Source organism: Dendrobates tinctorius, unplaced genomic scaffold (assembly GCF_039654945.1).
Source record: "Dendrobates tinctorius isolate UK_male_01 unplaced genomic scaffold, ASM3965494v1 ptg000091l, whole genome shotgun sequence".
Taxonomy (NCBI): domain Eukaryota; kingdom Metazoa; phylum Chordata; class Amphibia; order Anura; family Dendrobatidae; genus Dendrobates; species Dendrobates tinctorius.
The window spans coordinates 13,727,783-13,740,919 of NW_027361759.1; the positions used below are offsets into that span (position 1 = coordinate 13,727,783).

General features: G+C 42.7%; 1 protein-coding gene across 1 annotated transcript; it reads left to right on the forward strand.

Moving 5' to 3' along the window:
* Positions 1–8,831: 8,831 nt before the first annotated feature.
* Positions 8,832–9,300, forward strand: LOC141098449 (large ribosomal subunit protein uL24-like). Its single transcript, XM_073586269.1, has one exon. It carries the CDS (start codon positions 8,854–8,856, stop codon positions 9,298–9,300), a length of 447 nt encoding a protein of 148 aa, XP_073442370.1. The 5' UTR covers positions 8,832–8,853.
* The last annotated feature ends 3,837 nt before the right edge of the window (positions 9,301–13,137 follow it).

The window sequence follows — 13,137 nt, forward strand, 5'->3', positions numbered from 1 at the left end:
ATTTAATTATGTAAGTTAATGCGGTCCTTTCATAGGCTCTGTAGTGTATGTATCAGAAAGGGAATAGGACTCTACCGGCAATGGTATTCTCTGTAAATCATGTCCCTGAATGGGGCAATCCTATTTAATAATTTAAATCAATGCAGTCTTTTAGACTCTGCAGTGTATATATCAGAGAATATATCACTACAGAAGAATTCCATATTAGGCATTTGGCTTCAAAAAAACCCTAGCATAATCCAAATCAATGTTGGATTGAATATGCATACTTTACCTACACATGGAAGGTGACAAGGCTGAGTGCAGCGGTCCCCTCATACCCAATGGGCGCCGTTTCGCTGATCGCTTCTTCCGGGGCCCTGCTCTCTCTTTTGCCTATTCAAAAAATTCAACAGCAAGTTGCACAAATGTCGGTACCACTAGAGAGTGAAATTATAATTTTGGGTAAAATACTTTGCATTCTAGTAAATGCTTGGATTGGACCTTAAACTTTTAGAGCAAAACGATTCGCTCTACCCTGATCTGACATCCTTTCGGTAAACTCCCTTAACCGACACTAGAACACCAGCATTCTGGGTGCATCTTAAAATTTGTAGGCCCTAGTAAATTTTGCAAGAGGATGGCAGAATTCAAGAGTCAGCCATGGAAGTTCGCACAGTCTTGGAAAAGCTGCCATGAAGTACCAAGGTAGACAATAGACTAGGGTTGTGAGAATTCTTTTTGCTCATCTCTTTTGTCTAAGTGTTTGCTCTTTTAAGCCAAAATGTAAAACATAAGGTGGAGGAGGCAAGAATAAAGAAAAGATGATTGAATATGAATGCTTAATCTGTGTCTTGAGGTATCATGATAACTTGCAAGATCTGGTGGCATTACACTTTATACTGCTGAGCAGGAAGACAGGTATATTGATTTTTCTAGTAAAAATATATACCCTACACCCATGATAGGTCCTCTTCAAAAACAATCAGTCCCAGAATATGATAAGATCATCTCCACAGTGACCTACGTTAACCAGTACGATGATATCTCATCCTTGAATTCAACATCTATGTTGTTAGGCGTCGGGTTCTTGTCGCTGCACAGCGGGAATCCCGAGCCTTGCTTCTGGCGGTCTTCCATTTTTCTCCAGCCGCAGAGGAGGTTGCTCAGCAAACTCGTTGGTCCCGGCACTCTACCCAGACCAGCTCCGTGGGTTTGCTTGCTGCTGCCACCTCTGGCACAGCTATGGCATTGCATGCTGCTCAGCAGCGAGATTCTCCAGGGACTAAGTCCCCATGTCGAGCCACTGAGAATGCCCATGGAGTGATCTCCCATTGGAGATCGAAGGTCACCAGCTCAGGTCCTGCTCATGTTCGGATTGGCTCATCCGAGAAGCCAGGAAGGTCCCAGACACTCGCGGCTATAAAAGGCTCGCATGGCCACTCGGCCATGCGCTAGAATAGACTGTATTTTCAGACTTTGAGGAGTGAGTGATGTATGCACGTATGAATGTCTCTGGTGACTGACTCATTATGAAAACCCTACCCTTTGTACGCATGTGTTGTGCAACCTAGCCTGCTAGCACCCAGGCTTAGGCGTAGGTAGGTCAGAGTTTGAGTCAGGCATTAGTCCTCACCAGTGACTCGGCACGCCTCAGTGCACGTGCTCCACACTCCTTAGCCAGCGTCTATAGCAGCGTTCGCGGCTGCAACGCCGCGCACTCAGTGGGCCTAGTGTAATTCTAACCCCGTGTCCTTGGGGTAGAGTTCTGTGGCCGTACACTGTGTGCACTTTTGGCCGGGCTATGTGAGCTAAACAGGCTCTGGCATCTAAGTTCAGCGGTCATGCGGCTCTCTGAATTAACAGAGTTCGCTCTTGTTCACATTGGGTGACGTAACCCACGTGTGACTGTTTTCACACCGCATAATTCTTCCGCCATTATCTAGCAGCAGTGTACCACCTTACCACCTTTACACGGTGGACCCCGGGCTGCGAACGCACCTACTACTATTTTATAATTTGGTGCGTTCTGCCAACCCTAACATTCGTATTGCCGTGAAGCTACCATTTCAAATAACTTGTTGAGATGTATGCAAATATGTAGTATGTTGTACTCCAGCAGTCCTACATAAAAAAGCTAAGGAACCTACAGGTGCTTCTCACAAAATTAGAATATCATCAAAAAGTAAATTTATTTCAGTTCTTCAATACAAAAAGTGAAACGCATATATTATATAGAGTCATTACAAACAGAATGATCTATTTCAAGGGTTTGCTCAGTAAATGCACTCAATACTTGGTTGGTGCTCCTTTGGCATCAATTACTGCATCAATGTGGCGTGGCATGGAAGCGATCAGCCTGTGGCACTGCTGAGGTTTTATGGAAACCAAGGTTTGTTTGATAACAGTCTTCAGCTTGTCTGCATTGTTGAGTCTCGTGTCTCTCTTCTTCTCTATGGGGTTAAGGTCAGGCAAGTTTGCTGACCAATCAAGCACAGTGATACTGTTATTTTTAAACCAGGAATTGGTACTTGGCAGTGTAGACAGGTGACAAGTCCTGCTGGAGAATTAAATTTCTATCTCCAGAAAGCTTGTCGACAGAGGGAAACATGAATGGTTTTGATAAAACACAGTGGACCTACACCAGCAGATGACATGGCTCCCCAAACCATAACTGATTGTGGAAACTTCACACTAGACCTTGGAAATCAAGGTCCCAGAGTCTAGAGGAAGAGTGGAGAAGCACACAATCAAAGCTGCTTGAGGTCTAGTTTCCAAAGGATCCCCATCCAAGTATTGAGTGCATTTACTGAACATACATTTCAGTAGGCCAACATTTTGGATTTTAAAATCATTTTTCAAGCTGCTGTTATAAAGTATTCTAATTTACTGAGATAATGACTGTTTGGTTTTCATTGGCTGTAAGCCATAATCATCAAAATTAACAGAAGTAAACACTTGAAATAGATCACTCTGTTTGTAATGACTCTATATAATATATGAGTTTCAATTTTTGTATTGAAGAACTGAAATAAATTACCTTTTTGATGATATTCTAATTTTGAGAGAAGTAGCTATTCATGGATCAGCGATATCATAAAATGCTGTGAAACGTGAGGTGCAATAAATTAAAAATAGAGGACAGTAATGATCCCTTTTAATACAAGGTGATTTTTTTTCAATGATGCTGTTGAAGGGTCTTCTTTACGAAATTTACAGAATTTAAATAAGTAAAGTTTCAGTGCTGCAGGAGGCAAATGAAGGGGACTGGGTAGGTTGGCTATATATGATAAATGTGTGGTCACTAGTGTTGAGCATTCCGATACCGCAAGTATCGGGTATCGGCCGATACTTGCTGTATCGGAATTCCGATACCGACTTCCGATATTTTTTCAATATCGGAAGTCGGCATCGGAATCGGAAGTTCAAAGTTGATTGACAGCCTGACGTCATCATGATGCGCAGTGTGTGCGCATCATGATGCGCCGTCATTTCGGGCCTTCCGGGGGTCTCTGCCGGCCTGCCGGGGGGCTGTGCCGGCCTGCCGGGGGGCTGTGTGGACTGCCCGGGGTCTGTACCGGCCTGCCGGGGGGCTGTGCCGGCCTGCCGGTGGTCTGTGCACCCTGTGGGGGTCTGTACCGGCCTGCCGGGGGGCTGTGCCGGCCTGCCGGTGGTCTGTGCACCCTGTGGGGGTCTGTACCGGCCTGCCGGGGGGCTGTGCCGGCCTGCCGGTGGTCTGTGCACCCTGTGGGGGTCTGTGCCGGCCTGCCGGGGGGCTGTGCCGGCCTGCCGGGGGGCTGTGCTGATGTCCGGGGGTCTGTGCAAACCCTACGGATTGCTAATTTAGATCTACAGTCCTCCTCTCTACCAGCTGAGCTATCGAAGGCTAAAGACAGAAAGGGAAATCTAAACTGCCCCAGAGCAGACCCCAAAGTAAAAGGCAGCCCCCCACATATAATGACCGTGAAGCAAGAAGAAAGAACAAAACACAGACAGAAAGATAGACTGAGCAAAGATGGGGCCCACGCTAGCTTAGATAGGAAAGGACAGGAAGGCTGCTGTCTGCAATCCGTGAAAAACCCTATGAAAATAAGAGCCAACAAACTGACAGTAAAAAAGGCCCTGAAGACGCTAGGCTTCAAAAAAGCTATGTCAGTACTCAGGAATATTCTGAAGACAGAGCAACAGGCAAAAAGGAGATTCAGCTCACCCCAGCAGGGAATGGCAGAATCCAGAAAAGCAAGGAAAACAAAACACTAATGCAAAAAGGCAAAGCAGAAATCTTAGCTTTAGATGAGCAGGTATCAGACTGGTTTCCTAGAAGTCCACAGAGAAATCACCCGCAGGCCAGAAGGGCGTCGGCAGCCTTATATCCAGTCATTAACTCCACTCAGCCAGTCATCATCATCAGCCCCAGGTGTTTGACGATCAGGCTCACTACCTTTCTTCACCAGAAGAGGGAGTTCCTCGGGCCTCAGTAGTGAAGGGGAAAATGAACTCACAACACATCTCTATGCTGACAACACCCAATTATACACTTCTTCTCCTGACATCACGCCAGCCTTTTTAGAAAACACCGGCGATTGTCTAAATGCTGTGTCTAACATCATGTCCTCACTATATCTGAAACTGAACCTGTCAAAGACTGAACTCCTTGTGTTTCCTCCCGCTCCTAATGTACCTATACCCGACATTGCCATTTCCGTGTGTGGTTCCACTATTACTCCCCAGCAACATGCCCGCTGTCTTGGGGTCATACTTGACTCAGAGCTTTCCTTTGTCCCCCACATACGATCACTGGCTCGCTCTTGTTATCTGCACCTCAAAAACATTTTTGTAGAATTCGACATTTTCTTACTTTTGACTCCGCAAAAACTCTGACTGTTTCTCTTATTCATTCTCATCTCGACTATTGTAACTCCCTTCTAATCGGTCTCCCTCTTACCAAACTCTCCCCCCTCCAATCTGTCTTGAATGTTGCTGCCAGGATCATATTCCTCGCCAATCGTTACACCAATGCCTCTACCTTGTGCCAGTCATTACACTGGCTACCCATCCACTCCAGAATCCAGTACAAACTTATTACCCTCACCCACAAAGCTCTTCATGGCTCAGCACCACCCTACATCTCCTCCCTTGTTTCAGTATACCATCCTTCCCGCGCCCTCTGTTCTGCTGATGACCTGAGGTTAGCATCCTCAATAATCAGAACCTCCCACTCCCGTTTCCAAGACTATACACGTGCTGCGCCAATTCTTTGGAATGCACTTCCCAGGTCAATACGATTAGTCCCCAATCCCCACAATTTTTAGCGTGCCCTGAAAATGCATTTATTCAGACTGGCCTACCGCCCCAGCACATTAACCTAATCTATCCCTATGTGGCACAGCCAAAAGTTTTTTGCATAACCAGTTTCCCCGCATTATGTTCCCACATGCTTTATGCATCCATTAGCCCTCTGCATCTGTACTGTTACACACTTAACATTATGGCTGGTCCAAACAATCAGGACAACTGTTACCACCCACCTTTCGTGTCTACCTCTTTCCTCATAGACTGTAAGCTTGCGAGCAGGGCTCTCATTCCTCTTGGTATCTGTTATGATCTATGTGATTATTGATATGCTGTAATGTCTATTGTCTGTACAAGTCCCCTCTGAAATGTAAAGTGCTGCGGAATATGTCGGTGCTATTGAAATAAATTTTTTTATTATTATTATTATTATTATGTGTGAACTAATAAATTTTGGAATTTTTTGGAAGCTGGTTTACCCCTTTTTTTGGTCCTGATGTTAGTGTGTGTGTTTGGGTGTGTACAGACAAATTGTCAGTTATGAGAGTGTGTATATGTGCGTTTGTAAACTGTGTTTGTGCTGCATTACAAAAGTAAAATGACAACTTTGCTTTTATGTTTATTTTATTTTTCTAGAAATACTTACTCTCTAAAATCTATCTAATCTTTACAGTGTCTGTCTAGAAGTGTTTGTACATTAATCTAGCCAGTGCATCTTTAGACAACACAATGCATACATTACACAATGGAGAAAATGAACAATATGGTTTCCTTTTAACAAATGCTACTGTGTTAAACAGATGTAGAATTAATGAGCAGCAAAACGGTAAACACATCGAAATATGGAACAATATGAATAATTTTCTAAGAAAAACAAAGCAGTATAATTCAAGATGTGTCATTTATGTTTCATAGTTTTAATGCTTTGCTTACAAAACACTATGATGGGATCTATTTCCTTTTGTTTTACTTCCATTGCTTCAATATTCAGATTTAGCTGGGGAGTAACAAATAAAAGTTATTTCAGACCTCTTAAACACTCACGGTCGATATAAATGTTTACACTCAATGTTTGTAAAAGAGACTTACTTCTATGATGTGAAAGATTATAAAATATATTAAATAAAACCAAATAAGAAAGCCAATATAATAATGAATATCACATTTATAATAAAACCGTCAGAAATAGCGATATTACGTGAAAATACAACATCATTAGACTTTGGAAAAGAGAAGTCTCCGATAATCACCCCCTTCTGTCTAGAATTAATTAAAGATCATAAAAAATCTAGTAGGAGGCAGAAAACATATTTCTGCACCACATTCTCTACGTTATTGCATTAAATAATAGGAAATTGCTTTTAATATAAAGTATGATACTTAGCAGGGAATTGTAGCATCAGATATTCTAGAGGTTTCTAATTCTCAAATCACACAACCTGAGGCTTGACAGGGTTGGCCACTATATCTTTATTTTACCTGATGTTTTGGGGACGTGAATTGTGGCACTTACTAATACATATTCCAGGTTCTCCTCCTCCACTTGCTACTACTGCCTTTGTTACAGTCTGCATAGATCTCCTCATTGATGAAGGCTGCACTAACAAGTGCAGGAGGAGAACCTTTCATATGGTATTTATATGTAAGTGCCACAAAATCATGTCCAACGCATCAAGCATCAAGTAAAATAAAGATAAAGTCGTAACCCAAAGGTCTCTCTTGGTACATGGTCCTTGTTTCAGATACTAAATTGGGACCATTTTGTCAATCGCTTAAGGTCACTTGTCAGCTTATGTCAACCTGGTATTAGGTGCAAAACAGAGATCTCTATAACATATATCAAGATGAGCACTTGTATCAGTCAGACAAGTCAAAACAGGGCAGACTATAGCTGCTTACTCACCATTAATCCTGGTGGTGTATCACACTAAAGGGTGGATATGTAATTTTTATTTATTTTACGAAAAACAGCTGTCGCTCAATCATCCATTCATGTCTCCTCTCCTCACATGATGACCAAATAAAGTTGCTGTTTTTTTTCACATAATAGTGGTGAGTGCCACTTTCTTGTATTTTTCATTTTTTGTTAAAATTTAGTATATTTCCTTCAAGCTGTGCATTGCCTAGTCTGGTTACCCGCTATTTTTCCTGCCACAAATTGCTTCCAGTTGATTACTGTAGGAGTGCTGCAGAAGAGCCAGCGTTCCTCTCTCATTCCTCATAAGTTGTATTTTTTTCAGCACTGCATGACTAAATTAATCTGTTTACAGGATGGAAAATGGATTTAGTTGGTATACCTACCATTTATATCAACTTAATTTTCCCTTTTTTTTATCTGCGCACTGTATGGAACTATCAGTATCGATCCTAAAACACTTATTTTAGTCCAGGAAAAAAAGAGTAAGGGTGATATTTGTTTCAGTCTCAGTCATTCCTATTTCAGTTCTCCCTGTTTCCAACTGGATTTAGTGAAGTAGTCTATTTAGTCAGGAAATGCAACTTTCAGTATTCTCAGATGCACCTAATTTACTGCTCTTTCCTCCATATTTTCATTGACCTTCTTTACTGACATTTGAAGACCTCATATGAAAATATCACCCAAATAGGCCGGAGTCCTGCAAATAAACTCTCCCATCTCTATCGGCCAGGTCAGTGATCTGTGACCATGGGACTTAAGGCATACAAATCTTCTCCCAGTATTCTCGGCTCGGCTTGGTGCAATGTGTGTACATACTGCAATGATAAAGTCAGGTCAATTGGTTGATTCAAATACAAACCGGGATTGCCAAAAGGTAAGGAGATTTCCTGGCTTTCAATCTAGTGGTCACAGACTGCTGACCTGATTGATGGACTGAAGTCCTACAAATCGACTACTCCATCTCCTCTCCCAATGGTGGGATATCATATGAGCAATTCAGTGAGTGGCTGGATTGGTGAATAAGCATAACTATGAATATATGGGTGTGAAAGCACTTCATTGGGTGACTCAGTGTCTACATAGGTGCCTGTGTTAGAGAGCTATTCCCATCGTCATAGACAGTTGTAGTCGGATAGTGCTGGTAATAAAACCTTTAGAATTTACGTCTTAGTAAATTTGCAGCTTTTGTTGATAACTCGTTGCCTAGAAGATCAATCGCAACTGATCTTTAACTTGTAAGCACTGCACCTAAGATTAAGAGGTGACCATACTGGCCAGCTTCAAAGCTATGCTCATGAGTTCAATAGAAAAGAGTTTGCAAGCACTGCACATATTTAGCTGTGTATTAACAGTGATTGATCTCCAAGGCAATGAGCTGTAAAGAAAAGAAAAATTGTAATATTGCAGGAAAGATGGACAATTCAATACAGGTATGTAGCGTATTGTAAAATTGCTTATATTTGCAAGCACTATATATTTAGTTGTGAATCTCCCTATATTGATCAAATGCTTGGGTAGCTGGAAGAGTGGGTAAGTTAACACTTTCATGCATTTGTTAAAATTTAAATATAGTTTAATATTAAACTTAAACGTCGACTAATGTGAGCAGAAGTTGCTGCTCTTTCTCTTTTCCGGTGCCATAGTGGTCTGTGCAACTGGTCACCATGAAGTTCAATCCGTTTGTCACCTCAGACCGCAGTAAGAACCGTGAGAGGCACTTCAATGCCCCCTCTCGAGTGTGCAGGAAGATCAAGTCCTCCACCCTGTCCAAGGAGCTGAGGCAGAAGTCCAGTGTCTGCTCTATGCCCATCCGCAAGGACGATGAAGTCCAGGAGGTCCATGGACACTACAAAGGCCAGCAAAAAGGTAAAGTTGTCCAGGTGTACAGAAAAAAATATGTGATCTACATTGACCATGTGCCACGTGAGAACGCCAATGGCACCACTGTTCATGTTGGTATTCACCCCAGCAAGGTGGTGATCACCAGACTAATCCTCCACAAAGATCGCAAGAAGATTTTGGAACACAAGGCCAAGTCTCACCAGGTTGGCAGAGAGAAGGGCAAATACAAGGAAGAAAGCATTGAGAAAATGCAGGAGTATATTCAATAAAAAACAAACTGTTCAGTTTCTTAAAAAAACTTAAAGTTGTTGTCCCAGAAAGAACATTTTAAAATAATAGATCTTGGAAATAAAAATAAGTTCCATAATCAGATGCGTTGAAAATGTTCCTGTGCTGAGATAATCTTATAGATGTGCCCCTGCTGTGTACTGTGTAATGGATATCTAACCGTACAGGAACATGGTCTGATCATACTACAGCTCCTGAGTAGGAGAGGAAGCAAAAGAAAGTATACAGCAGCTGGTTTTTGTAGCGAAAATTATTTCTAAGCCTTTTTAAAAACTTGTTTTATCTCACACAAATAATCGGCTGTGATCCCCTTTTGTAATGTCTGTATACTATTTTGCTTCCTCCCCTGCCCAGGAGCTGTGGCATGATCAGACCATGTTGGCTTGGTTTTTTTCTGTGTGATGCATGTATATAGTGCTGAATAGCCCGCCTGATAATACTATGGGCGTGATCAATAGGCTGTTCAGACACTTTGCACCGCACTGTGTGACCGATGTCCTATGCAAGCCTTATCTGTGTGCACTTTTCCCACTAGGCAGCCAGCTCCTCTTTTTCTTTTGGTTTCTGGCTGTCTTCATCAGTGGGTTGCACCTGTGCTGCCCTAAACCTTTATCAATGGAGGCCTGTTGCATCCTGCTAGTGCATCACTCAGGGCTTGGTGAGTCTATCTTTCATATGTAAGTTTTTTTGAATTTTTTCTTATATTAGCTGTTCAGATTTAGTGTTAGGGACTTGCAAAATCTGGGGATCCTTGACGTTTGGATTACGAACTTATCTGTCTTGGCCAAAATAGTAACTAATACCCCATGTCTTTTTATCTTTTTGCACTTTTTATCATTTTTGCAGGATGCAGCTGGGCCTCTTTATGTTGGCTTGGTTTTTTCTGTGTGATGCATGTATATAGTGCAGAACAGCCCTCCTGCTAATACTATGGGCGTGATCAATAGGCTGTTCACACACTTTGCACTGCACTGTGTGACTAATGTCCTATGCAAGCCTTATCTGTGAGCATTTTTCCCACTAGGCAGCCAGATCCTCTTTGTCTTTTGGTCAATGGCTGTCTTCATCAGTGGGTTGCACCTGTGCTGCCCTAAGCCTTTATCAATGGAGGCCTGCTGCATCCTGCTAGTGCATCAGTCAGGGCTTGGTGAGTCTACCTTTCATATGTAAGTTTAGTTGTGAATGAGATTCTTTATTTTCTCAGATGGTAAAGCTGCCCAGTCTTCCTGGCAAAAAGCCTCCAGTTACTGTAAATTTTCCAGTTTCCTTTTTTCCATTAGGGTTAGGGCTATGGTTGGGCTTTTAGTTGGGCTAAAGTTAGGGTTAGGGTAGGGCTAGAGTTAGGATTGGGGCAAGGGTTAGGGTTGGGGGTAGGGTTAGGGTTGGGCTAGGGTTGTGCTAAAGTTAGGGTTGGGCTAAAGTTAGGGTTGTGCTAGGGTTAGGGTTGTGGTTATGGTTACATATTGGGATTAGGGTTAGGGGTTTGTTAGGTTTAGGTTTGTGGTTGTGGTATTGTATAGCTTTGGGATTAGGGTTAGGGTTGTAATGGGGTTAGAGTTATGGTTAGAATGGGGGGTTTCCACTGTTTAGGTACATCAGGGTGTCTCAAAACATGACATGGCGCCACCATTGATTCCAGCCAATTTTGTGTTCAAAAAGTCAAACGGTGCTCCCTACCTTCTGAGCCCTGCCATGCACACAAACAGTGGCTTTTCCCCACATGCAGGGTATTGGCGTATTCAGGAGAAATTGCACAACAAATTTTGTGGTCCATTTTCTCCTGATACCCTTGTGAAAATAAAAAAATGGTTCCGAAAATTAAAGTATTTGTGAAAAAAGTAAAATGTTCAATTTTTCCTTCCACATTGCTTTAGCTCTCGTGAAGCACCTGAAGGGTAAATAAACATATTGAATGTGGTTTTGTGCACCTTGAGGGGTGCAGTCTTTATAATGGTGTCACTTTTGGATCTTTTCTGTTATATTGACCCCCCAAACTCACTTCAAATGTGAGGTGGTCCCTAAAAAAATGGTTTTCTAAATTTTGTTGGAAAAATGATAAATCGCTGGTCAACTTTTAACTCTTAAAATGTCCTAACAAAAAAATATGTTCCCAAAATTGTGCTGATGCAAAGTTGACATGTGGGAAATGCTATTTATTAACTATTTTGTGCGATATAACGCTTTGATTTAAGGGTACAAAAATTAAAATTTGAAAATTGCAAAATTTTCAACATTATTGCCAAATTTCCATTTTTTTCATAAATAAACGAAACCTATATCAAAGAAATTTTAACCCTAACATGAAGTACAATATGTCATGAAAAAACTATTTCAGAATCAGGGGGATATGCTGAAGCATTCCAGAGCTATAATCTCATAAAGTGACAGTGGTCAAAATTGTAAAAATTGACTTGGTCATTAAGTACCAAATTGGCTCTGTCACTAAGAGGTTAAAAGAGGGTCTGTGACTCACCATAAACATTAATTTCTGTTCTCCTGAATCTAGCAGTGTTTTTTTTCCTGTTCCGGCATCTCTCCATTCCTGAGTTATGGCCCCCTTTTCCTATATGAATATAATTTTATTAGCCAAATAGGAGTGGTATTTAACTGTGTCCGCAAAGCCTCCATTACACATAGCGATATCGCTAGCAATATCGCTGTAACGTCACCGATTTTGTGACGTAGCAGCGATATTGCTAGCGATATCGCTATGTCTGATACTTACCTCCGACCGGCTCCCCCGCTGCTCATCGCTGGTCGCGCGAGAACGTCCTGGACCATTTCTCGTTGGGCGCTTCCTGCTGGGCTTCCTGTGGTGCCGATGAGCGACGCGTGGACGCGGGCGGGCGGACGTCAGGATCGCCGCGTCTGACAGGTAAGTAGCGACCCCCGACCGCTGCTATGTTGCTTGTGAGATCTGCCTGTGTGGCAGCTCACTAGCGACCACTTAGCGATGCACCAGCGATCCTGACCGTGTCATATCGTTGTTGGGATCGCTGGTGCATCGCTAAGTGTAACAGTACCCTAAGTGTCTTGATTATGATCACAGCTCCTTGGCTTACAAGACTAGATACACATATTGAAAATAGAAGGGCATTTCTCAGGAGTAGAGAGGCACAAGAATCAAAGAAACACTGCTAGATTCTTGAAACCAGTGTCATTTAGACCAGCAAAAGCTATTAATTAATATTGGAAAGTGACAAATCCTCTTTAAGAACCATATGTTAATATTATTATTTCAAGGAGCACTCTGGCTTTTTTGTCCCATTTGCTACCCATTATTACTGTTTATGTAGTGAGTATTAAAATTCTTAAGCCCCCTGTCACACAGCGATCTCACTAGCGAGATCGCTGCTGAGTCACAAGCTTTGTGACGCAACAGCAATCTCACCAGCGAGATCACTGTGTGTGACACTTATCAGCGACCGGCCCCCCTGCCGTGTATCGCTGATCGTGCTGGAATGGCCTGGACTCTTTTCTGATCGTTGGTCTCCCGCTGGCCAGCACGCATCACTGCGTGTGACAGGCGACAGACCAGCGATCAGCGAGCTGGACGCTGGTAACCAAGGTAAACATCGGGTTTCTAAGCACCGCACGGCGCTTAGGGACCCGATGTGTACGTTAGAAACCAGCACGCTGGTGCAGGGAGCTGGTAACCAAGGTAAACATCGGGGTTCTAAGTGCTGCACAGCGCTTAGAAACCTGATGTTTACCTTGGTTACCAGCTCCCTGCACCAGCGCGCTGGTTTCTAACATACACAGCGGGTAACTAAGCGACGAGCGTCGCTTGTTACCCGCGTGTCGCTGGTGCTGATCAC

Excerpts from the sequence above, each read along its gene's own strand:
- LOC141098449 (XM_073586269.1), top strand. The coding sequence starts at position 8,854 with ATGAAGTTCAATCCGTTTGTCACCTCAGACCGCAGTAAGAACCGTGAG.